At 41.1% G+C, this 24,743-nt stretch overlaps 1 protein-coding gene and 2 long non-coding RNA genes across 4 annotated transcripts in view; 2 read left to right on the top strand and 1 right to left on the bottom strand.

The window, feature by feature from the left end:
- Window positions 1–499: 499 nt before the first annotated feature.
- On the top strand, window positions 500–4,420 carry LOC308177727. Its single transcript, XR_013939365.1, has 2 exons — window positions 500–2,136; window positions 2,648–4,420. It is a non-coding gene; the product is annotated as an uncharacterized lncRNA (long non-coding RNA).
- A 666-nt stretch (window positions 4,421–5,086) lies between these two features.
- Window positions 5,087–11,732, top strand: LOC308177724. The gene is made up of 2 exons (XR_013939362.1): window positions 5,087–8,438; window positions 9,646–11,732. It is a non-coding gene; the product is annotated as an uncharacterized lncRNA (long non-coding RNA).
- Window positions 11,492–24,743, bottom strand: part of SMAD5 (SMAD family member 5) — a 74,411-nt gene continuing 61,159 nt past the window's right edge. For both annotated transcript variants that reach the window (XM_080555391.1, XM_080555390.1), the window contains 6 exons: window positions 23,164–23,789; window positions 21,721–21,972; window positions 20,388–20,507; window positions 19,536–19,757; window positions 16,769–17,025; window positions 11,492–15,504 (listed from right to left, as the gene is read on the bottom strand). In XM_080555391.1, the coding sequence (XP_080411517.1) occupies window positions 15,361–15,504; window positions 16,769–17,025; window positions 19,536–19,757; window positions 20,388–20,507; window positions 21,721–21,972; window positions 23,164–23,566 (1,398 nt within the window). In that variant the 5' untranslated portion in view covers window positions 23,567–23,789 and the 3' untranslated portion in view covers window positions 11,492–15,360. The remainder of the gene's footprint in view (window positions 15,505–16,768; window positions 17,026–19,535; window positions 19,758–20,387; window positions 20,508–21,720; window positions 21,973–23,163; window positions 23,790–24,743) is intronic.

The following is a 24,743-nucleotide window of genomic DNA, read 5'->3' as shown; positions in this document are numbered from 1 at the left end:
AGGACGCAAAGTTTGGTTAAACTGGACAGAAGTTCAGGGAGGAAGAGGGGAGGGTGCTGGAAAGACATCCAGACCTCCAGCCATCCACGTCCCGCTGCTGCTCCAAACCTCCCTGACTGCAAGGAGACATGATAGGTAAAACAGTTGCAAACTATATTAGCTTTTTTATGACTCTGTTGACTTTTCCAGCCCCTGTGCTGGCTGCCTGCCTCTCTGTCCTGTTCTTTGAACCCATGCAGAGTAAATATGTGTAACCACGGTTGCTCTGCAGGCAGGAGAAATGTCCCCAGGAGGAGCCATGCCTCCTGCTCCAGTGTTAAACAGACAGGGAGAGGAACCCGGGCTCTTTGGAGAGCAGCATGTGGGAGTCAGCTCACTTTGGCTGAAAAGGGGAAAAAAAAGGAATAAAATAAAATAAAATAAAATAAAATAAAATAAAATAAAATAAAATAAAATAAAATAAAATAAAATAAAATAAAATAAAATAAAATAAAATAAAATAAAATAAAATAAAATAAAATAAAATAAAATAAAATAAAATAAAATAAAATAAAATAAAATAAAATAAAAACAGCAGAAACTGTAGAGGAACATCTCCCTTTGAATTCAATTCTTGACTCAAGGCTTGGAGGCAAACACATGGGTAGGGCAGTTCCAGAAGCAGGAGGATGTGGGCATGGGGCCATAGGGACATGAGAGCCATCCCCTGCCTCTGAGACAGGCTGGAGGCCCGCGGGACTCCCCCAGGCACTCACAGATTGCCAGAAGGTCAGGAAGATGCTGCACAAGGCCTTGGAGAGCGTTGCCTTTAAGCAGAGACTTTGTTTTCTTTGATTTAAGTCTGCTTGACCTGCGTATTTCTCCTCTTTTAATTCCCTCTCTCGTGGCGGAAACATTTATTATGCTAATTGAAATGTTTAACCTCCCTGGACCGTCAGCTGCAATGGCTCGTCATAAGCAGCATTAATGTTTGCTGGGACTGGTACCCTGGGGATGGAGAGCATGTTTGACACTTTCTTCTGTCAAGTTCCCAAGCTCTCCTCTCTTCCCTGCTCCTCTCCACCCCCCCTTTGCCCCCTTCCCAAGTGGCACTGAGCTAAACCGAAGTATTAACCGGGCTTATCTGATGCACGGGAGTGAGAGTGTGAGAGGGAGCTGGCGAGCAGCCAGCAGCTAATAGCAGCATAAAAGCAATTTGATGAAAAAAAAATTAACATGCTAATTGTCAGGCTGGAGAGGGTGCTGGGGCCCAAGTGAAGAGAAAAAAAAAAAAGAAGAAGAAAGGAAGAAAAAAGGCGTCTTCTATTTATGCTAGAGAGAGCAATTTTAACAATAGAGGTCTGAGGAAGAAAGAGATTTTGAAGCAATTTTCTTTCTGTCCCATCCCCTGTTACCCTCCCCCGGCTCAGAACCTCTCAGCAGAGCCCCGGGCTCTCGCAGGGCTTTATCGGCGGATCTCTTCCCTTAGCATCATGTCACTGCCAGACACGGCGGACTTCAGAGCCCGCCGGCGGCACCACCGTGCAATTCCTCCCTTCCCCCGGTAGCAAGTGACGCCGCAGTGGAGCCTCTGTCGGGAGGAAAAGTCCCGTTTGACACAATTCTGCACAGTCCCACTTCGCAGCGCCGTGAGGCAAGGGCAGAGAAGAGGTTTCCAAACTGCCACCCCCTCCAATTTCTGGGGAGGCTTTTTGCTCTTTCTTTTTTAAACAAAGGGACCTTGATCTTGGATTTTTTTTAATTTATTTTTATTTTTTGTCTCTCAAAGAAGCCAAAAGGAATGCCTAGAAGGCTAAAGCAGCAAGCTCATCTGAACGTTGGCTACCCGGTGCGCTGTTAACTGGGATTAAGAAAGTCCACCAATGCTTCCCAGCACTGGGATTTCGGCAGCGAGGAGGATCCTGGGGGAGCAACCGGCGACGGCGAGCCCAGCAGGATGCCAAAGCGGCAGCTGCCTCTCTCCGCAGATCCCGTTTAACCCCGGATTCGCGTGCATCCCACTTCGGAAAAGCACCTGGAAGCCCGCTGTGCCTGCCCCTTGACGGAGAGCGAGCGGCGCCCGCCGAAGCCCCGCTGCCCCCCGAGCGCTCCCATGCACGCCCCGTGGCCCCGGAGCCCCCACGCCGCAGGACCGAGGTACCCGCACCGGTTTTCCTTCCTAGCCGGGGATGAATGCTGTAACTAGGAGCCACGGAGATTTAAAAGAAACTCCCTAAGCCGTGCGAGGGAATTAATTTGCTTTTACTCGTAGACAAAATGTGGCTCGCTCTCAGCCTTTTACGAGCAGCAGTGTTATTCCCTTCCTGTGCCAAAGAGTGACCGTGTGTGCTCTCCTTCTTTACTTCTACCGTGGAGGAAATTTAAGCAAGAACATGTATAGTGAATTGCTAAATTCAACCAGTGCCACCGAAGCTCACCTCATCATTCAGACCAACACGCCCTACCTAAGCAGCACCCAGAGACCCGTGAGCTCCTCGGCGCTGTACATGTCGACAGCCAGGGTGTTAAAAGAAGGGGAAATAAATAAGCCCGACCTGGTGACTTACATCATCCTGTTTTTCTTTCTGCTCTTGACTGTGACGCTCATTGTGCTCTTCATAAACTGCCAGCTGAAAAATTCTTTTTTTGCTACTCTTCCTTACGACAGATCCCTCCGAGAAGCAAGGAGCCCGTGGAGGACACAAGCTGTCTGACACGAGAGAGAAACAATGTCTTACCACAGTAGCGGGAACCAGAAACCCTGTGCAATAAGACTTTTTTTTTTTTTTTTCCATATGTCAGTGAGTGGATTCAACCCTCTTTAAAATAATAGGCTGCATCGCAGGAAAAGATTGCTGAAAAAATATGCCATATGCAAATCAGAATAGCTGTAAATAAAAAGCTCTACTATGAACTAAAGAGGTGACGCTTTAGCAAATTTATACGGTTTCATGCAAAAAAAAAAAATGCCCCTTGTTTCCAGTTTAAGCTCTATATGTATGCAAATGTCATCATCACCCCATTCAGTGCCCATACAAGGATATTTGCATTAACAACAATCCCTGATTTGTGCATCTGGTGGAGCTTGTTACCCACGTTTATGAAGCCATAGCATTGAATGTAAAACACGGTGTATTTACCTAACGGCTCCACACCGAGCAGGAGAGTTTACTTTCCAGACCTGTTTCTCTCAACTGCTGCTGAAAACGCTCGGTAATGTAACGGGAGTCACGCCTGGCAGCGGGAGAAAACTAAAAAGGTTTATTTAGGTTTTTGGTCGTGATTCTGCTAAGGGTGGTTTTTTGATGTTTTACTGCATCTTCAAGGAGGTTTTAAGTTACTACCAGTTATGTGAACCACTAAATAAATATCTAGGTAACTTGTTTTCAACTTTCTTAAGCTACAAAGGAAATTATTCACCACGGCACGAAACCAAAAAAAAAAAAAATCAGGATGGAGAGAAGGAAGGAGAGAAAATAAACATCATTAATCGTATGTAAACTAATGAAAGGAGAGAACAGAGTGCTCTGAGTTCAGTATAAAAAGCAGTATGAAACTTCTGAAACCACAAAGCAGTTTTATAGGAGCAGTTGCTTTCACGCACGGCATCTCCACTCCTTGCTCTTTCTAAAAGTCCAGAACAATTAGAATCATGCTTTATCTGTAGGGCAACAGCATGACTGATTCAACATTCGTTACTGGTAACACACTGTTTTAGATTAATTAGCAATCTGGTTTTGTACTAAAAGCTATAGTTCTGCTTCACCCTGTTAGCAGACATGCTATTTTATAGATAACATTTTTTAATAAACTTGCACTTACAGTGCCATAATTCTAGATCATGCAGCACAAATCCCAGAACAGTATTCATGTTTCCCACAGTGGGCAAAGGGCTTTTAAATAATAAAAATAAATAAATAAAACCACAGTGTCTCAACAAACGGCTGAACTGGGGGTAGCCAGAAACTCTCTTAAAAGAATTTTTTACTCCAATTTTTTCTAGTGAATCACCTATCAAAATAAAGGAGTTCAAGTGGTGTTAGAAGCTGTGCCCCTAAATGCATTGTTAACATGCAGAATACAGCAGAAGTGCTGTGTGTATATATGTACATAATGTATGTAATCCAAACAAGAAGATTGTACAGTGCAATTATACATACATGCAGGCTTCACTCAAATACAAAACGCGGATACCTGGGAGTCTGTCTGTAAACTCTTTTACACGGAAAGAAATTGCACAGTTGGTATACTTCCATGTCATTGTCTTGGTTACCATGTTTTATCATGCTCAAAAAAGTTAGTCTACTAGACAGCAGGCTTAAATATTTTATTCCTTGACAGGTGGCTGATTTTTATCTCATCTGAACCAAACTTAACTGGTGTAATTCCAAATAATTACTCTAATGTTGAAAGAGAGAATAAATTTGAGTGTGTTTATCTCAGCCCATTTTGAATAAATTGAGTTTTTATCAAATCAGGCATTTCTTTTACTTTTAAGTAATGACAGCTTGTTTTCAGCCACCAGCCATAATGAGCTTGGTCTAAGAATTTCTGCTGGCAAAAGCCTCAAAACCTGATGAAGCACGTGTTACATTGCACCACAGTGCACATTTCCTTTTACTAAAATGCTCTAGAATAACCCCAGAATAATCCCATCCACACCCCCCCAGCCTGAGATTTGGAATAGTACCCCCAGAAGAAGCTGCCATGCTCAGGGTGCTGATGTCCTGGGCAAGCTTTTAGGCGCACAGCCTGCGGTGCTTTCCTCGATACCCAGAGCCACTGCAGAAGAAAGCTCTACCAATGCCATTTTAACCTATGCATGAAATACGCGTTAAGAAAACATTAGATATTTTCTCTTTTACCAGGCCCCAGTTTCCAGCTGACCATAAAATCCACTTCCCGACCACTGGCATGCCAGGAGAGGCACCAAGAAGCGTTTGTTCCCTTATTGTAACCACGTTATCGGGTGCATGACACCCCCAGGGTCCCTAATGTACCCTTCATCCCTTCCCCTTGCCTGCTGCCTGTCCCATGCTTGCCCTGACCCAAACACAGCATTCACCGGGCCTTTACAGTGAGACCCCTTCCCCATGTACCTCTCAACGAAGCCTCTCCATGCTCAGAGCCTTGTAGGGCCCCCCCCTGCGATGGCTCCGCTGCGAGGCGGACGGGAAGGCGACGAGCTCCCACAAGAAGGACAAGTGACACGCCACAAGTCCAGGGCACGCTGCTTTGGGAAGCAATGCGGCCCCATGCCAGAGAGGCTCTTTGTTCTGTGTTTTGCTTCTGAGGGACGAGTGGCTCCCATAAGGCTTGGAGAGCATCCGTACCCTTCAATACCCAGCCACGCGCTCTGCTGCACTAGGACCCATGCTGATGGACGTTGCACCACTTCTTCCTCCGACCAGGGAATCGCTTCCATCCAGCAGAAGTGACACCTTTTGCATCTGATGCCACTCTTCCTATAGGTTATTATTCTCATTCGTTTTCAGTCTGCTGGCTTTAACCCTTCAGACCACGGATGGCTTGGAACCCAGTTGCCCAAGCTGGTGGCACGGATGATCTCCGAGATGCGCTCCCCACCGGGGCTGAGCAGACACTGCCAGAACGATGCTCCGCTGCTGAGCACCCACTGCTCTGCCTGAACGCCAGCTGGGGCAGGCCAGCAGGACCCATCCTTCTTGTTTTTCCTAGGTGCAAAGGGGTTGGGGTGGGCGTTCACCTCCTGCTCTTCCCTTTCCCCCAAGCACTAACCAGAGGTTGAGCATTTTCTACACCGTGCCCAACGGCCATCAGGGCTGACACCTGGAAAGGACTCATCAGTAGGACACACAAGGCTGTCATAAAAGCAAAGTATGCAGCAGGGCAACAGGCAAAGAATAAAATTTGTAAGCTAAATATTTAGTTTCCATTCAGGACGCCTCAGGTTGGTGCTGGACGCAGCGCTGTCTGCACGGCCGCACCATCCACGTGGTGTCAAACCACAGAGCCCCAGCAGTTTGTAACGGCACTTGCTCTAGTGCTTCTAGTAACTGCTTCTAGTAACATCTTAAAAAGAATTGAAGAGCCCTTATGCCAGGACACCACTTGAGAACAGGAATCACCACGACGAGGGCTCCTCCACAGCTCAGCTCTCAGCAAGAGGAGGAAGGAGGGAGGCTGGCAGTGGCACGAAGCTGTCAGCAAACGCTGAGAGCAGCGAGCGGTCAGCCACTCCGGAGTTACACCCTGCAGAGGGGTTTTCTGGCTTTCTGAGCTCACAAAGATGAATGTCAACGAACAGCTGGGTAGGACGTGATCCCGACTGCCCAGGGACGAGCGGTCCCGCTGGCCTGGCCACGTACATGGCAGCGTGAGGCCTGACCCGACACCAGCGGATGGGTTCAGTGACGTTTGGTTCTGCTCTGTTCTGCGCTGCTCTGACCACGGCCTGTGTTCTCCTAACCCTTCTGAAAACCAGGAGCTTTTTCCACCTGGTGTTTGGATCATTTAAAACTTCAGCAACGAGATCAGATCGAGAAGAGGAAAGGAAGGCCCGTGGGGCTGTGCTCGCCACGCAGGTGGCTGCAGCAGTTTGCTCTCTTCCTAGCCTGAGCTCACCAGGCCCCGAGCAAATACACAAACCAGAGGCCGAAGCAAAAAAGTTCTGTTTAAATCCGTTAATCCATATAGAACGTCTCCTGGGCAGCAAGTTACACAGCCATGTTTTTGCAAGTTCTTTTTCTCCCCTTTCTCATTTTCACCCTCCTGACAACATCACATCCCCCCTCTGGGGCCAAGCCTTTGCCCAGGGACCGAGCGAGCGGCATACCCCAGTGAATAACCTCCGTGGACACAACCTGTTCACTCCTGATTTCCAGGACCGGGACACTGGAGACTCTTGCAGAAAATTAGAGATTTCTTTCTCCAGACTTCTTTCAGAGCGAGACTGTTCAGAGACCTGAAATCTCTCCGGTCTCAGGACACAGGGCTCTAGCGGGCTCTCACAGAGAAGTTTCTATTTTGCCTTGCACTGTCTCTAAGATTTCTCCGCTCCAGCTGAAGTCTAACTCGCCCACACTGCTCTGAGCTTTCTCAAGAGGCTGATGAGTTTGCTGAGAGTCAGCTCGAGATTTAAGACACTTCAGAAAATGCGATTTCACAGGAATGACTGGATTACACAGCACTTCGTATTTAGTCCTGGAAATAACAGTGCTGTTTGCAATAGATGAACAACTTCAAAAAAAGAATGGAAAAAGCTTGTTTGTACAGAAGAAAGCACACCTGTCCTCAGAACAAAAGAGCTGTCAATTCTAAAAGTTTTTCTTTTTTAATGTTTTATGGAAAAAAAGAGGAGACAGCAGGTACCTGCCCTGCCTTTTTTTTTTTTTTTTTTTTTTTTTTTACAGAACTGATCAAGCAGGGACCAGCTACTCTGCACCTACAGCTGCTCTGCCTTATCAGCAGTTTCCCTGTCACATACATTTAAGGGAAACATCGGGGCTAGCAAACAAAATATGTCGGATATAGGAGAAGTAAACATTGCACTTCTCATACGATTTATTTTTTTGATAGATCTGTCTTCACTTCTTGTGGTACAACGAATACTTCTAGGGTCCTCGAGCAGATGTTGGTGCAGAACTGCCTGCTGTAGGAGTGCCCAGCCACCAGCTCTAGACCCGGTGTAACCATCTCACCCAGAAAACAGGACGCAGGACAGCTGCGATGCCGATTTCTTGCCTTCTTTAGAAGAGCAGCTGATTATCAAGACAGCACAAATTTAAGGTAGCAGGGAAAAAAAAAGAAAGGTTTGGTGCCTGGCATACTCTGCTGGGCTCTGGATTTCTTGCCTTCAGCTTATTAAATTAACTTTTAATTTTTTTTTTTTTTTTTCGGTCAAGTTCAATGTTACATGCTGGCTATGGCTGCTATTTTCCTTTTAACCAGACCCCAGATACCCTACAGCAGCATTTACCAGCCAGCAACGCCGCAGCCTCAGACACACCTTGGGAAGCAGAGGACTTGAGGACTAAGAGGACTGCAAGCCAGACCTGCCCTTGTGCTCGCACCCAACTAGAGCCTAAAAAATGTTGTTTACAGAAGTATTCATACAGCACACTTGACCACGTGGCCCTATAAGGCAGTTAACAAGAACAATATATTCAAAAAGAATTCGACGCAAACTGCCTGGAAATTGTAAAATGCTGCAGCACCCATCACATGGGCATTTTATGCATTTGCACTTGGGCCAAGTTTTCTTTCATTAAGGCTTGCTCCCTATTTTCAAATGCAAAAGCACCAAGAGAAGGCAGTCAGCTGAGGCTTCTTTCTTACCAGTGATATTCAGGTCTAGTCCGGCACATCCTCAATGCACGATGGGCTGTTTTCCCCAGCACATCAGAAAACCTGGGCAAGCAGTAGCTGCAAAAAAAATTTCTGCAGAGAATTAAGGTTTCCTACACACTCCCCATGCACAGGTAGGTGGCCATGGCTCCAGTTCCCTTCATTTGGGTAGGGGAAAGCACACATAAAAGGAGGAAAAGAGCATTTTTATTTATTTATGGCTAAAGGACACTTGTTCTTTTTTATAACTTTCCAACTCCTACAAGTCACACCTGATCCGAACAGCTGGGAGCAGCAGCGAGACGTTAGGGCTCAGAGTGTATTTTGGTGGATTTAGCGATAGCTTCACACTGTGGGGATAAATAATTTCCCAAATTTTAGTTTCTGTTTTGAAATCTGCTCTTCCTGCCGCACAGTGAGAGGCCTGGAGACGGATACAAGTCCAATGACATGGGTCTTGTACCTCCAACTCTATACCACGTGCGCGTAGGCTGCATTTTTCAGTCCAGGTAAGCGATGTGCCAGCATACAGTTTCTTTCTGCGTTGCTATTACATTTGCCAGCGGCTGGAGTGCGAACCCAGAGTACAGAGCTACAGCCAACCATCTTCACTGTGCCTGTATAAAAATGCACAGGATGACATTTCTTTACTTAGAAGTTTCTACACAGATACCCAAAACTTCAGGGGAATGATTACTTGTGTTGAATGTTATTAACCCAAATTGCTAATGCTGGCTGCCTACCAAACACGAGTCAGCACAAACTAACTCTCTTGCCAATACTCATCAAGCAGAAAGATGATGCAGTATCTAAAAACGTACATTTAACCGAGGGGCTGGTAATTTACAGGTACTTTGGGATTGCTACAAATGCCTCAGTGCACACAGAATATAGCAGGCTCTGCATCCCAAATCAGAAGATAAGCTGTTTAAGAATTTAGGATTAAAGCCAGTGCCATCAGTGAGCATGGTCCAATGATTTTTTTTATTATTGTTTTTTAATGCTGGCAGTATTTGGAAAGCACACCAGGTATACACAGCGGACCTTTCTAGTAACAGCAGGTGGAACAGATTCTGCTCTGACTCGTCTCACCCCTTGTCACACCATCAGCTGTCACAACACACAACCAAATACACCTCCTTTCCCCTCCAGCCCTCAGCTCGCTTGTGTTCAGTGCAAAATTCAGTGATACAGGCATGTAATTAAAGAGGTGAGCTCCCTAGACAAAATTCATCGATTTCCTGTTATTTAGCTTCTGTGTAAAACTTCCTGAATGCTGATCAAGCAGGGGGAAAGTAAATATTCTGTAAATATTTGTCAACTGAGCTCTAAATTGCATAGGCCTATCCGGAATTTGGAAGTCAAGCGGAATCAGCGTTTCCACAACGCCAAGTGCTTCAGGAAAGCTGCCTGGAACATCCCCGTTCTGTACGCCAACTCCAGACCATCACCAGCATCCTGCTGCATGGATCCACGCATGGACAGGACCAATCTAACTAGAATGTCTCATTTCCCAAATTTTCCTAACTTCTTTGGAACAGCTTTTCTATGTAAGTAGAATTTCTTGGGATGGAGTCAGCGAAGGCAGGGATCACTGCACTAGACGAGGCAGGCAGATCTCTCTTGGCACAACACACAGGCCACCCAACATCTTATTACTCTAAACGCCAGTTACATGTTTGCCTTCCTCTGTACTCAGTGAACAGAAGCGGCCTCTGACTCACTTAACACACACCGCAGGTTGGGGTGGGGTGGGTGAGGTGGCGTTTGCCCAAAGCTTTTTCTTTTCTAAAAAATAATTTAAAAAAAACACCCAAATAAAACAATAATCCATTTCTGAGATTACTTTGGCTAGCTACTCACAAGGACGTTAACCATCAACTGTTAAAATACTTCTAAATTTCCCAGAGTAATAGGATTAACATAACCTCTTAAATTCTATTAAATAATGTTTTAAAGCTATTAATAACCAAGATTTTTTTCTTACTTTATAGAAAGCTATTAACACAGATCCAAGTTTCTGGAAAACCAACCAGCCACTGCAACGTGTAACTTGAGAAGTTACTAACCTGCAAAAAAGCCTCTATCACGTGGGCAGTACTATCACAGCAAATCTTTTGTCAACTTTTCATGGCCATTATTCTCTTGGAAGAGCATGAAAATGGGATGAGAAAAAAAAATTCCCCTTTCTCCCTTACATCTCCCAATCTCAGTGGAAGTCTCTTCTACCTGTCTGAGCGCTCCTTAGTACAGTGCAGTTGCACACTTATAGGAAAACCAAACCAAACAGTTACTGAGGAGACTGAGAACTTCGTGGAGTGTATCCGGAAGGTGGTGGTCTGCTAGCAAAACGAAGCCCCAAAACAGGAAGCACAAAGACGACAGTACTGGTTTTGATTTGTCCTTTCTGTAGATCTTACATGGAATGGCAGATTCGCGTGGAATTGGGGTTCAGTATTTTTGCACTCGTCCTACTAAAAAGGGGACTTCTTTTGACTCATGCACACGCTCAATTACTATTTCATCCTCTGTTTCCGTAGTATCTTGATAAACAAGAGAAATGTTTTCTTCTCCTCAGTCTTCAAAAGTTAGTCTAATACACAGTAAAAGAAAGTTTGCTAAAATGCTCCTAAATTTCTATTTTATTGGAACAGTAGTTGAATTTCAGGAGATATTCAAACAGCTTTCTTTTCAATGAAAAGGCCATTGGTCATCAGTCTAAAGCAATTCAGACATGATGAGCGGCTGTTTAAAAAGGTTATGGTCAACCACAACAGTAGAAACTTAAAAAAAAAAAAAACAAACCATTAACCACCCCCAAAACACACTAATCAGAACATTACTTACAGATACACATTGCTGTACTACCGTTGCAACTATTTTTATAAATATCAGCAAATCAATATAACTCCTGCAATCAGAATTTTTGGCTGGCTGTATTCTACAAGCCCCACAAAAAAAAGAGCTCTTAAATACGTGAACAAAATAATTTAGCGTGTTTCTGAGGGAACTGCAGCAAAAAGCTATAGGAAAACACTTTAAATTATAAGATCACATTTGTATTAGGAGGAACACGTACATGGTAATGCATCAGCAGTGAGTTGCAAGAACTCAATATAAGGCAACCCTTGTAAATAAGTATTTCAACACATACTGAGATACAGATAAAGGAGATCAGAAAAATCTGTAGGTTTTTTTCGTTTGTTTATTGAAATATGAGCAGCAGTATGCAAAAAATATCTTTAAAACATAACATAGCAAAACCTAGTAATTTTAAAATTAACAAAATAAAAAGATGTTTAGAGTTAAATGAAAAACTCATTGCTAGAACTGTGTTTCCTACAATGTAAACAAAAGCATAAAGGTTATGCTTGCAACAAACACAGAAGCAGGTTTATGGAGCAGCACAATAAAGCAAATTTATGTTGTAATCTGATGGTTTGGTCTATTGATTTCAATTCAGAATGGGTTTCCTTCCTAAACAGAAACTTCACAACTACAAGAAGTTAGTCACATTTTTGTCTTTTGATGCAAAACATTTAGCGAATGTTTTGTTGGTTTCTCTAAAGACCATCACTAGCAACACTTTGGGCAACTAAAACAATACACTGGAAAAACATATTTTAAACTAAGAAAAAAGCTTGACACATTTCAGTGTTTGTCTAGACTTCCACTACAAGAGTAGCTGTCCAAGAACTGACAACTTTCACACTGTAATACTGTGGGGAAAAAAAAAAGTCATAGCTTCAGGCAAAATCCAGAAGAATTCCAATATTTTAAACAGTTCCACACTGAATCATGATGTGTAGGCTGTTTCATCACTGTTTTGACTAATGGGCTGTTTTGTTAGGCTTGTCTCTCATTGGTCAGCCATATTAGAAGTTTCATTTTGGTTTCCTTTGGTCCTACAGATTTTATAACCCAATGTCAACTCTTCGTGTATAACTGCTTCATGCCTAACGCAATTAAATGAATGTAATACTTACACAAGGCACTGGATTGACTGCCAGCAAGACTGAAGTTCTTAGAGAAGGAATATCCAAGCTACTATCTTAGTGACTATAAAAGCAAACCCTGAAAACTTCAGCATATGCCTGTTTCAGGCTCTTTACTGGTATTGCCAAAGCTGTTAATTAATGCTGTGGTTGGTTGTAAAGTAGAAACATGACCCAAAAGGAGAAAATACGCTTACAAAAGCCAAAACAGTTTTGACTGAAGAGTAACGTTCAGTCTAAGCTGGGTTATACTGGAAAGGCCCCATCTTCCACTACCACACTACTGGCTCATTCAATTTCTCCATCCCTCCATTTAGGATAAGTGACTTATACACAAGTACGCTGCAACAGAAGCAGCAACTCTGGTATCACTCACTTGAAAGATAATTAGTGTCACACAGTTCTCATCCAACCCATCCATGCACTGATACCTGAATTTTGTATCAGCAGCATAAACTAAGCAGGATTAGGACCGCCATGAACCAGTAGTGCACACAATTTGCTAACTAAGAAGCTCTCAAAAAAGTCCTACTTAAAAGGAACAGAGAAGCAGAATATAGGCAAATCTTTGTTGGTCTGCCCTTGCAGATATCCTTGCAAGGATATCCCCAGCACTGCATATATTACAGATCAAGAATATGTACACAAGCACAGAAATGCCAGAGTACTTTAGCACTTAATGACAGCATCAGAAGTGGGTTAACTAGAGAGTATTGCAGAAATTATGGTTCATTGCATGGGTAGCCAATCTAACCACAACACTAGCACTAAGCAGCAGCTCTGACTCACAAACTCCCACTTCAGCACCCATTCTTGACTCATTTAGTTGGCCACATCCAAAGAAGTGAACAGAGATGAAGCCAGGTGAAAAACATTTTGGATAAAGCAAGATCTTGTACCTACAACTGAGATCTTTCCTTAATCCAACGTGCCATGACATTTATTATAAAAGCTAATCCAGCAAAAAAAAATCTGTAGTGTCAGATATACATATTCGGCAACTTGAGAAAAGCCAGGTCTAGGGAGTGGAAAATGCAAGTCTGATCCTGTGGCCATCTGACTTCGCATCTTATTCAATCAGCAGAACCATCTGCGGGTTGCAATCCCGAAGAATGAAAGAGAAGGCCCCAAAGATGAGTGGCAAATATTGATTTTTTTTCCCCTTCTCCTGAGGATGCACTTGTTTGCTTTTAAACACACTGGAGAAACTGCTTAAAAAAAAGAACAAAAACACCAAGTAATATAGAAATTCCTGTACAAGAGAACATTAGGGTTCTGCAGAAGTGTTACAGTTTATCTTTATTCCTTTAAGGCATTTCATAAGAAACATTTTAATGACACGTAAACAACTTTATTCCTTTAAGATGATCTGTTACTTAGGTACCATATGATGCATGATTTCCACATTTGAGCAGAAACTGACATTCAATAGAAGACAAAAGAACTTGTGTAAGCAATCGATGTCTCAGGATCGCAGTAGTTAACTGCAGCGCATCTTTTAGTGAGCATTTGCATTTTTAAAGTTTTCAGTCTCTCCCCCAAACACTGAACTCTTTCCTGAAGAGGAGTTAGGGAAAGAGTAAAAAAGAAAATGAGGAGTTCTGCATGCAAAGGCATTTTGTACATAATTAACTTCTAATTCTCTTAGAATATTTCTTTCAACCTCATTTTTTTTTTAATTATTTTAAAGGGGAAAACTATGCATATGTTACTTAACTGATTTCTTTTAGTGTTTAGCACAGTGTTTAAATTCAGTAATACAACAGTACAGGCAACAGGATTCCTTACATGACAGAGAAATTTCATCATCATATTAATGCAGTCCTTGAATTCCATAAAGCTGCCAATTACAGTTTTGAGTCTTCTGACTGAACACCTGCCTTTAAGGTCAGGCTCAAGACCACTTTTCACGTAGGCTACAAAGAAGTGATTACTTTTGGTCATTACCAACAGGTCTGTATTAAATTACATGATCTGGAAGTAAAAGCTTCTGCATTCAGTTACTAATTTGCTAAGCCACTCACAGTCTTCAAAGAGACTCAAACTCATACTGAAAGTGAATTAAATAGTGTAATCACTAATACTGCATAATGTCTACCGAGAGATTAAAAAGCTTAACACAGATCAATTCCAGACAGGTAAAATAAGCTAGAACACCGAAAAGAAAACAAAACTTATTCCTTCGAAAAAGTAGTAAGCACTGCCATTTACAAATTGTAGTGTTTATGTTAAAATAGAGAAAGGTACCTAAAAAGAAATAGGCCTTGGCAACCACATCCAAACGGCATGAGTGTAAATCAAAGCAAAACAAGAATTACTACTCCAGAAACGTGCAAGATGTTTATCTTGTATCAATTACTATTTAAAATGGTGGTTAAAAGCAATATTACAAAACTGAAGTGGGAAAAGGCTAAGAACTGCTACTCTGCATTAATATACAGTGTGTTTACGACAGCATTTTCCAATAGACAAGTGTTTTTACACCACTCCAATATTTGTAAAAAGTATATTTCATGTGTACACTTAAAAAAATCATTGTTCAATCTGAGGCAAATTAGCCATAATAGTCTAATTTTGCTTATGACAGATGTCAACCTTAATTTGTTAAGCAACTATACTAAAAATACAGCTTGCAAGCTGGAGCTGCACATGTTCAAACAGTTTTATAAATGTTTAAAAAAAATCCCAAACTATGATATGTATTTATTTTTCTGAAGTCAGTCTTCATAATTCTTGTCCCTACAGGACAAAGAGAAAAAAAATTTCCAGTTAAGACATATGCCTGTTTAAGTTCTACTCCAAGTAGGGGAAAAGTGTTCTGAATTTTTCAATAGACTTTTTTCCCTTAGGGCTCAACTGTCACTTAAGCATCACAAGAACAAATTGAAATGTAAAACTGATCAGCTATACACAATGGAATTGGTCACAAAGGGATTTAAAAAAAAACAAAAAGTTAAACCGTAAGATCCATTCTCCATACAGCTCACAGTATCCATACTGGAAGTTTCTCTAGAGTTGGAGCAAGTTCACTAAAAATAATGCTGAAGATAGAATTTCAGCACTATGAAACAGATGAGATGGGATTAAGAGGAGAACCCATTTGTGTAAGTACTTTATCCAGCCACTGGAGGGGCCCATGAAGATGAATTTCTATCCAGCACGGGGTGCTCGTGACATCTTGTCGATGATATTCAGCTCCCCAGCCCTATAAAAACGAACAAAATGTTATCAATCAAGTTGAGAATATAATCACATTTTAAAATAACTGTACTAACAAGCGCTAGAAAGTAATCTAAGATATTTATCTGAAGGTAATTCACAATCTAACAACAAATCTTATCTTTAGATATGAAAAAAACTCAGGTTTGGAAGGAGTGGTAGGGAGGCTGTGCTCAGAAGCCTTAATCAAGACCTGGAGTCATTACGTGAGCTCCAGAGGGACTCCTCGCTCTAGCTGCATCTCTTCTCTGTTTCTCCCTTCTGCTCCCTGTCCTCCACACTCTCAAACTGAACACTGTTTATCACCATTGGCAAAACAAACAATTGTAAGATTTTGAGAAACGTGTCTCATCCTGTGCTTATGCAGTATTTAACTAGCTGGAGTTCATTTGGGTCTGTAGGCACCACTATGACATATACCTAAAGAGTAGGACAGCGTATAACATATATAATGATATATCTGGTTAGCTTGAAGGAAGCAGGAGCCCTACCATGTTTACTAACTCAGGCCAAATAGCAAGTGCAACAGGTACAAAAAGATCCTTGAGGCAAGATCCGCAGAATTCCTTTGGTTTTAACAAGTCAATTTATAAGTGGTACAAAGATTTCCTACTGCATTTCATTTTAACCTTGAATACATTGTATCGAGGTTTCTTTTTGGACAAAATGTGACAAAAACTGGAGAGTCAATCAATTCTGAGGAAACATAACTGTGAGAATAACAGGACAGTTTGGTTTCATGAATTTAAATTATTTTATTTCCGTATTACCAAATACGTAATTATATAACTGTATGGAAAGTGTTAAACTATTTGACGGAGTTGCACATTTTTTTATTCACTTACGCTCCTCTCTACTCACATTCTTGTAATGCTCTTGTAGTTCATTTTGCTCAGATCTTGAGCACAAGCTCAAATCTCTTTTAATAACTTTAGAGTAACTACAATGATTAAAACCCTGTCCAGAATACTTAAGTAACTAAATACACAGCCAATATTCAACAGGCAAGCTGTGCTTAACTTTTCACGGACCAATATCCTAATTTCCTTCATTTTTCTCTCCTAATTCAGCATTTTCAACATATTTAAAATCAAAATAAAATATATATATATAAAAATAAATCAAAATAAAAAAAAATAATCAAATCAGGCTCAGAACTGCTTTGCTACATCGCTATGGTGCTACTGTAAATTATTGCTGAGTACCCAAATCCACAGTAAGTTTAAATGCCCCACAAATAATTTCTTTACCTTCACAAAACTCATTCGAATGGTGCACATTTTGGTGAGTTCATATACTGCTTCAAATCCGTGGTTGACAGACTGAGCTAAAAGCTGAGCAAATTCCTGATTGTTAAAAATTTTCAGACTGCATCCACTAGGAATCTTGCATACAGTTGTTGGATGAAAGCCGTGGTGGTAGTTGCAGTTCCTGCTCTGTACAAATATGCTGCTATCGCTTAAACACTCAGCATAGACTTCCCCACCAACATAGTAGAGATGAACACCTTGAAAAAAAGTTAAGAGAAAAATGTTTCAATTTTTTTTTCCAAAAAATACAGTACTTAACCCCCTTGAAATCAGAGACAACTACGTAAATTTTCTGTTTAACAAGTTTTTTGAAAAAGCTGTTTTGTCCCAACCGTCTTATGCCCACAGTATAACACATTTTCAGTTCACAATACAACAGGCTTCATTATACATCAACCACTAGATGTCCTTCTCTCGTCAACTACAGAATAGAATGAAAAAACTACTTCCCATGTCAACAGCTATTTCAAGCTAGTTTCCTAGAGAACTTATGCAGATTTTAAAACTGCATTTTTAAAAAACTGTTGGCTTCCGCCCATGGGAATTCCAAAGGAAATAAAAGAGTCTTCGGTGCAGGGGTAGTGATAGACATGAATGAGAAAGTATATCCCTAGTCTGCTCAGATTTTCAGCCTATTTTTTCAAGCAAAGGGAGATGTGAGTCCCATTATCTGTACAACTTAAATAACATCAGGTATTACAGACTTTACAAACCAAGGTAGACCCTAGATTTATTACAACTGCCTGGTTTCAGCTACGCACGTAAATAATTCCCTCTCTTTATATTCTGAAGCTCCTACTAGAACACTACATCTGACTCAAAATTTAAACATAAAAGCCTTTAATCCTTTCAGTGCCTGACCATGGATTCCCACTGCCACTTTTCTGCCAGATCTTCTCCCTTTCCCCCACCCGCCACTGCCATACAGTTGTGTTTTGGTTCAGTTTGGTTAAGTCTTGCTTGAAAGGCTCTGAGAATCAACTGCTGACTATCCCATCCTTTACCAGGCGAGGCTGTAGCAAGCCAACAGATGCAAGCTGATCTTTTAGACAGCAACAATGTTGTGAACAGTGCTAGATCCACTAGGGACTAAGGCAGAATGAGGTTTACACAGAGGAACCCTTGGCTTGATCAACTATAAACAGCTGGCAGAAAATCTGGGTGAGCAAGAATACATCTTCACTACACAACCCTATTTATGGCACGGAGACCACCACCACTTGCTAGCTGAATTATTTTCGGTAAAGGCCTCCTGAGGGATATAAAAAGAAGGGAGCTGTATAATGTAACAGTCTGAGAAGAACACTGATACTTCAAAAATAATCCAATGCACAATTAGAAATAATTTATACTTGCAATATAATACGTCTACAGAACAAGTTCAGTGAATAGAATTGGGTAGTTTTTGGGAGGCAAAAAACCCAACACCTTCCAAACAAAAGCCACACATTATCTTTTATCCCAAACCAATCTGAATTTTTCTCACGATTGCTACCATAAAACAAAGTTTTAGCTTAATAACTAGTACTAGACACATAGCATTTTAAAGCTCCAGATTTACTCGCAGTCACTACTACTCTATGTGACCTTGGATCCATTTTAAATTTAACATTTCTCTGCCAATACCATCAAAAGTGGTCAAAGCAAAAAAATCTGACAATCATTTTCCCCTACTCCCATCCACCTCAAAAAAATGAGTTGTTCTCCATTTATATTATTTACCCTTTTTAGACAACAGAATTGCAGAGATAAATTTCTAAAAAATATCAATATACGTCTAGCAGTTTCCAAAACAACTGAAAAGTGTTGCCATGTTTATAGTAGTTTCTAATTAAAAGCCTCATAAGGGACAGGACAGACCTTGAAGATACGCTATTAGCAATAGTGACTTGCATCTGGAAATCTGAAGCCCAACCACACCAAACAATTTTAGCTGCTAAAAAGGCCTCTGGATTGGTGCAATAGAAATCAGGTTCTCTTCTGAGGACTTCGCCAGTTAATTGCAAAAAAGGGCATGCTCAGAAAGGGAGCACTACATTTTAAGATAGTCCAAGCACATTCCATCAAGGATGAACACTGCGCATCTATACATGCTATCAGCCAAACATTATGGGAAAACTAGAAGATCTTGCAAAACCTGCTGTCTCCAGGAATCCCTCCCACACACATACACACCCATGGATTCACTCAGACAAATGAGCCCTTGCAGTTTTACATTAGCACTTCAAAGTCCTGCTGCCAACTTAGGCAAGATATTTGAACATACTGTAGACAGCAGTGTAATACCCTGCATGAACAACAAAAATAAAAAGTCTATCTTTGATATACTGTAAAGTGGTACGAAGAATTTGATTTACGAAGCAGATATAAAACTTCAGAAGTCCTGCAGTGTGTTTCTTGGTGCTGAAATAAAAATTTCTATGTACAGAATATCACTAACCATAACAAAAAGCCCCTATGACACTACAGTTTGGTAAGAAAGAGTTAAACTTTTAAATTAGTAATAAAGAAAAGTGGATGCCATTTCTAAACCAATAAAAATCAAACCATGCCTAAGTAACTTGTCTTCAGATACTGGAGAAGTAGATAATAAACCACAGAATACCTCAGCTTCTCTGTTCTGCAACAATGACTACTCACAAACAAGAACAGAAGTAGAAACCAAGAATTTAGCTTCCCAATCATGCATAACACGACAAAGCTTTACCTTTCCCAATATGTCGTCTAGTGTTCTCAATTGTTGAGTTGCGATTAACATTTGAGAGCAAACCTAAGCAGAACCTGTTCTTATTATTGGAGGGATCTGTAAACCCATCTACTAAGACACTTGTAGAAGATGCATGAAAAGCCTCTCCAACACGATTATTTAATTCGTAATACACGATCGAACACCAGTGTTTGGGTTCTTCATAGGCAACAGGCTGAACATCTGAAATAAAGCAAAATGGAAATAACAGTTTATTTAAATGTCAAAATATTAAATCTAACACTGTAAAGCAAGTCTTCCAGAATATCAATAATCAATAGCTTAGCCAACATTTGTGATGGGCAAGAACAGTCCTGATTAAAGTCTTAATTATTTTAACATATTTTCATGCATTTCAGCTAGTCTGTTGATTTTAATCACTTTCCTATTTTAAGTCTGATATCAAGAAAAAAAATACACAAAAAATACAAATGATTGATACCAGGTGAAACATTATTCTTCTCTCCACTTTTATTTTTTTTTAATTATTGCTATTTTGGCAATTTTCAGAGCCTTTGTGCATATACAATTCTGACAGCAACCAAAAGTAGCAGGAAAAACCTTAATTCTGAGAAAGAAAAAGTTCAGTTCATCATAAGCCATACTGCAGATCTGAGGCATTAAAAGCAAGAGAGGCAAATGAGCAAGGCAAGTTTTGCTTCTTAGTTCTTACTGTTACAACTCCAGTTTTTCTTGGACTACTTCCACTTATCAACACAGATTTATTGCATCATTTGAAGTTATGCATTCAAGTCGGTTGTGAGTACTAAGAAGCCAAACAACATTACTTTTGCCCCATACTATACAACTTACCTCTGGTAGATATATTTGGCATGATCTGAGGGATCATTGTATTGCTTGTGTCCATAGACTGAGAGTTATCCTGCCCCATCTGATCATCAGGGGGCATATATGCAGGAGGTGGAGTATCAGCTACAAACAAGAAAAAAAAAAAAAGACTGAATAAACCTCAACCATTTCAATTATTTATTTATTTATTCACTTTACAGTCATAAACACATTAAAATATTCTTTAATAGGAGATATTAAAACATTTGGCCCAGTTTTCAAAGCAACATGAAGACAATACAGCCAGCTGTCTTTACAGCAAACTTCAACAGCTGTATTCTTAGTTTAGAAGAGACAAGGTTAGACAAGAGAAAAACTAAGATATGTGCCTTTTTTTTTTTTTAAAATAACTGCACTTCTGCAGCTGGGCAAAATGACTATAGCTCCCACTTTTTGTAACACTAACACTAGCTTTCGCACCCACCGCTCCACTCTGTTCAAAAAGAAACAAGGAAGAGGTAGAAATACTAATGTTATTTGCTATAGCCTAATGAAGGCCTACACCAGACAGTTACTTTTTCACTGCTTGTGTAGGCTGAGTTCACTGCACAAGTGTGCATCTCTGCATCGCTCCCTCCATTCAGCAGCAGTTAGTCTACTAACACACTATTATCCCCTATTTCTGAAATACCCTCTGGATATCACCCTTCCTACTGATCTCAGTCAGTCCCCACTCAAGAGGGATATCGTGCTGACTGGATACTCTTTTTGCAGCAATGGGCAGTCAGAAAGAAACAAGATAAGACCACTGAGCTGCTGGAAAGATGAATTCTTTAATTCATTACCTTCACTGCTTTCTAAATCACACCAATAACCAGTCAGATTCAACATGGCTTCTTCCCTCTGCCCCTTTCAGTCAGGCTTCCCCCCCATTTTCACCCAAATCAGTTAAGGTTGTCCCACTGAGAATTTACTCCATTTTTTTTCCAGTTAAATACCATATTTAAGTGTTCTCATTCACAGAAAGACATTAAAAAAAACTTTTTGCTAAGCCTGTTGCATCAGCTTTCTTTTCAATGCTTGACATTCTTCTAAAGCGTGCGTCAGTTATTCTACATCGAAGCTGTGCAAAATAACACACTACTATGGTATCTGTGACAAAGAATATTTGGAAAGATAAAACAATTAACTCTAATCAGCAACAAATCCAAGATTAAAACTCCTTAACATGCAAGCAACAAAGCAATTTATTGTAAGTACCATGAATTCCTGAGTTAAGTCACAACAGGTCTTAGCGCTGCAATAAAACCTTTCAATTACTTTTATTAAGTTCACATTTATGCTTACGTGTACTTACCTGGTAGCTGAAACGGACTAGATGGTCCAGAGCTGGCTGGGGAGCTTGGGTAAGTGCTGCTGGCTGGAGAAGGTGGATAGGGACTGTTTGGCGAAATGGAAAATGGAGTGCTGTTGGGTTGCTGGAAAGAATCTGGAAATGTCGCATTATGTGGCATATGTGGTTCGTTGTGGCTTAGGTTCCTGAACTGAACTAGTAGGCTGTGCTGTGGATTGAATTCACTATGTCTAGGCACTAACACTGGAGGTAGAACTGAAAAAAACAAGCAAACAAAACCCAGAGAAACTTAGATTAAAAACTGAAATAGAAAGAAAAGGATATAAACCACGTGCTCGCCATGAAAATTTCAATACCGGTATGTGTGGAGAGAAGAGGACTCATCTGTCATGACACCACCCCATCCTCTCTCCTTTATTTTTAAATTACACTTTATCATGGACTAAAACTTTACCCTTGCAAAAAAACAGAGCAGAAGTACACTTATATTTCATGCAACTGGAAGCTATTTTTTTTTCATTAAAAGCAGTTCACATGCAGTGCATAACGAAGTACTGATTCGGAAGTGCAAAACCCACTGGATCTGCACAATCAAAGCAGTACAGACAGAAATCCAGACAACATTACTACGGTCGAACTATATAGCTACATTTAGACCTTTTCACTGAAGACAAAGAATCTGTAATACAGTATACAACTATTGCTAAATTGGAGTTTGAACTTTTAAATTCAAGAGTGCTGAAGTCTGGAATTCAAGGGCTACAGTAGAGCCCTTGAGCACAACGATCAGTTGCAGCAGAGATGCAACCATTTCGTGGAACAACGGAAGGCATTTTCACCACACCTTCCAGAGCAACCTAATTCTTCTCTCCCACTCGTAACCACAGTCCTCCCTCCTCACCTTCTCCCAAGGCAATGTGTCTTAACAGCAGACTTGCAACCTGACACAAATGTGGTACCTACCTTGATCTACGCAATCATTCCTAGTTCTGTTCAGCTTTGCTGCCTACTGGTGGGAGTCAATGTGGGGAACACCAAATGCCAGAATTTTTTTAATCCCCTCGGTTCATGTCACTCACTGATGAAATATTAAACCCCTGAGAGAATGCTACCAACCTCCTTGCAAGGACTGAGGTTTGTAAACAAGTGTCTCAAAGAAAACAAGGTCTTTTGATTATTGCCTTCCTACTTTTTGGTAAATGCGGACTTCACCACTAAGTTTTCAGGTAGCAGGCTGGGGGAAAAGCATGATTTGCCACCAAGAAAAACAGTACAGAATGGACAACACACCTCACCATAACCCCGCAAGAAAATTACACTTTTGAACGTTACTCTTCCAAACTCCCTCTTACACCAAATTTAGTTCATTGTATAGTACTGAAGTGAAGAACACATGTGGCTCCTGGAGATTTTATCCAGCTGTCAGATAGCCATGCTCAAACATACCTGGGCTCTCCACCCTCTTATAGTGGTATGGATTGATGCAGACTTCCTTCTGTTTAGATCCAAAAGGAAATTCACAAATATCCAATGGCTTCAGCTCATGATGGCTTTGGAGATCAGGCCAACGCCAAACACGACAGTAAATTACATGGGGAAGGCCTTTTCTGTGAGAAACTTGAAGTCGTCCATCTAAAGACCGGGGGATAGTAACACACTTGCTGGGCTGTCCTGGACTGCTCAAGGCTTTCTCCAGTTCTTCCATAGCACCCTTTTTCTTTTTCAGCTTTTTTACCAAAGCATCAACAGCTTTTTCTGCCCATTTTTCTTCTTCATCTCCTTGTTTCCAGCCCAACAGACGCTTTACAGCTGGGCTAGTAAAGGAGAACAAACTGGCCATTGACGTCATTTGACACAAGTCTTCAAAAGGTTTGTTGGGTTTTGTCTGTTTTTTTTTTGTTGTTGTTAGGCTTTTTTTGGATGTTTTTCCTCTTGTTTTCAAACAAATGTCAGTGTATATCAAAAGCAGTTACAGCCACTGATGAGCTGTGCTTGGACGCTGACAAACGAACATAGATGCCAGTGATGAAGTCTTCACATCAGAAATAACGATCAATTCTTCCAATTTAGCACTATTAAGAAGATGAGTAAACAGGCTATTAGTAAAGAATAAGGCAAAACAAAAAAGCAGATATTAAAAGAATTCCTATTTCAACCCTAGCCATTGCATCTGATTTTGTTCCAGAACAAAACCCCTAAACTATCCGAATCTCTGCCTAAAGCTGAATAAAGTAATACGTGATCAAAGCCCCCAGCTGCTGCATTTCTGATTAGTGGGAAGAGGGACAGTTAGAGGACCAAAGAGGCAGCATGGTTTCTGTCAACAATATTGTCCAACCATTCCTTAAATCCAAGAGCTTCTTCCTAAAAACAATTTGGGAAACATGCTGTAAAACTTGTGTTACATCCCTGTCACGGTGCTTCACGAGAAGACAGACTCGCTACCAAGAAACAAGGAAGAGGCACGGTGGAAGGAGCAGTTCCACACCCATTACTCCAGAGAAATAATCAGCTTCTCAAATGGATCTTTATTTATCAAAAGGAGAAAATACTAATGTATCTACTAGTTCTTGAGCTCTGATTAGGTGTTCCATGTTTTTCAAAGAGTATTAAGACATCCCCAAGCCAATCCCTCATGAGCCGTTCAGAAAGGTGGGCAATCTTTGCAGCCATGGCTATTTTTATGTTGCACTTCCTTCTATCTTCTAAGAAGAATATTTGAAGCACTGGATATTTTTAGCTGTTGGCAAAAAATAAAGAAATCTTTTCCGTTCCCCAGAAAAGAGGAGGGGGGAAGGCATGGCAGTAAGTCCTAGAAACGCGACCTTTACTACTGTGTGCCCCAGAAAGGGGAGAAGGAGCAGAACAATGCTGCACAACTCACGCAGCGCTCATGAATGGCGGGGTTTTCTACCACTCACCAGCTCTCATGCAAATCCTTACAACACCACCCCCCCTCCCAAATTAAGGAGTAAGGATGACAAGAGGAAATGATGTGCCGTGGCAAAGAACTGATAAGAACTTGT

Source organism: Anser brachyrhynchus, assembly GCF_964034855.1.
Source record: "Anser brachyrhynchus genome assembly, chromosome: 14".
NCBI lineage: Eukaryota > Metazoa > Chordata > Aves > Anseriformes > Anatidae > Anser > Anser brachyrhynchus.
Note: the sequence above shows the minus strand (reverse complement) of the source record. Positions and strands in the feature narration are given on the sequence as shown.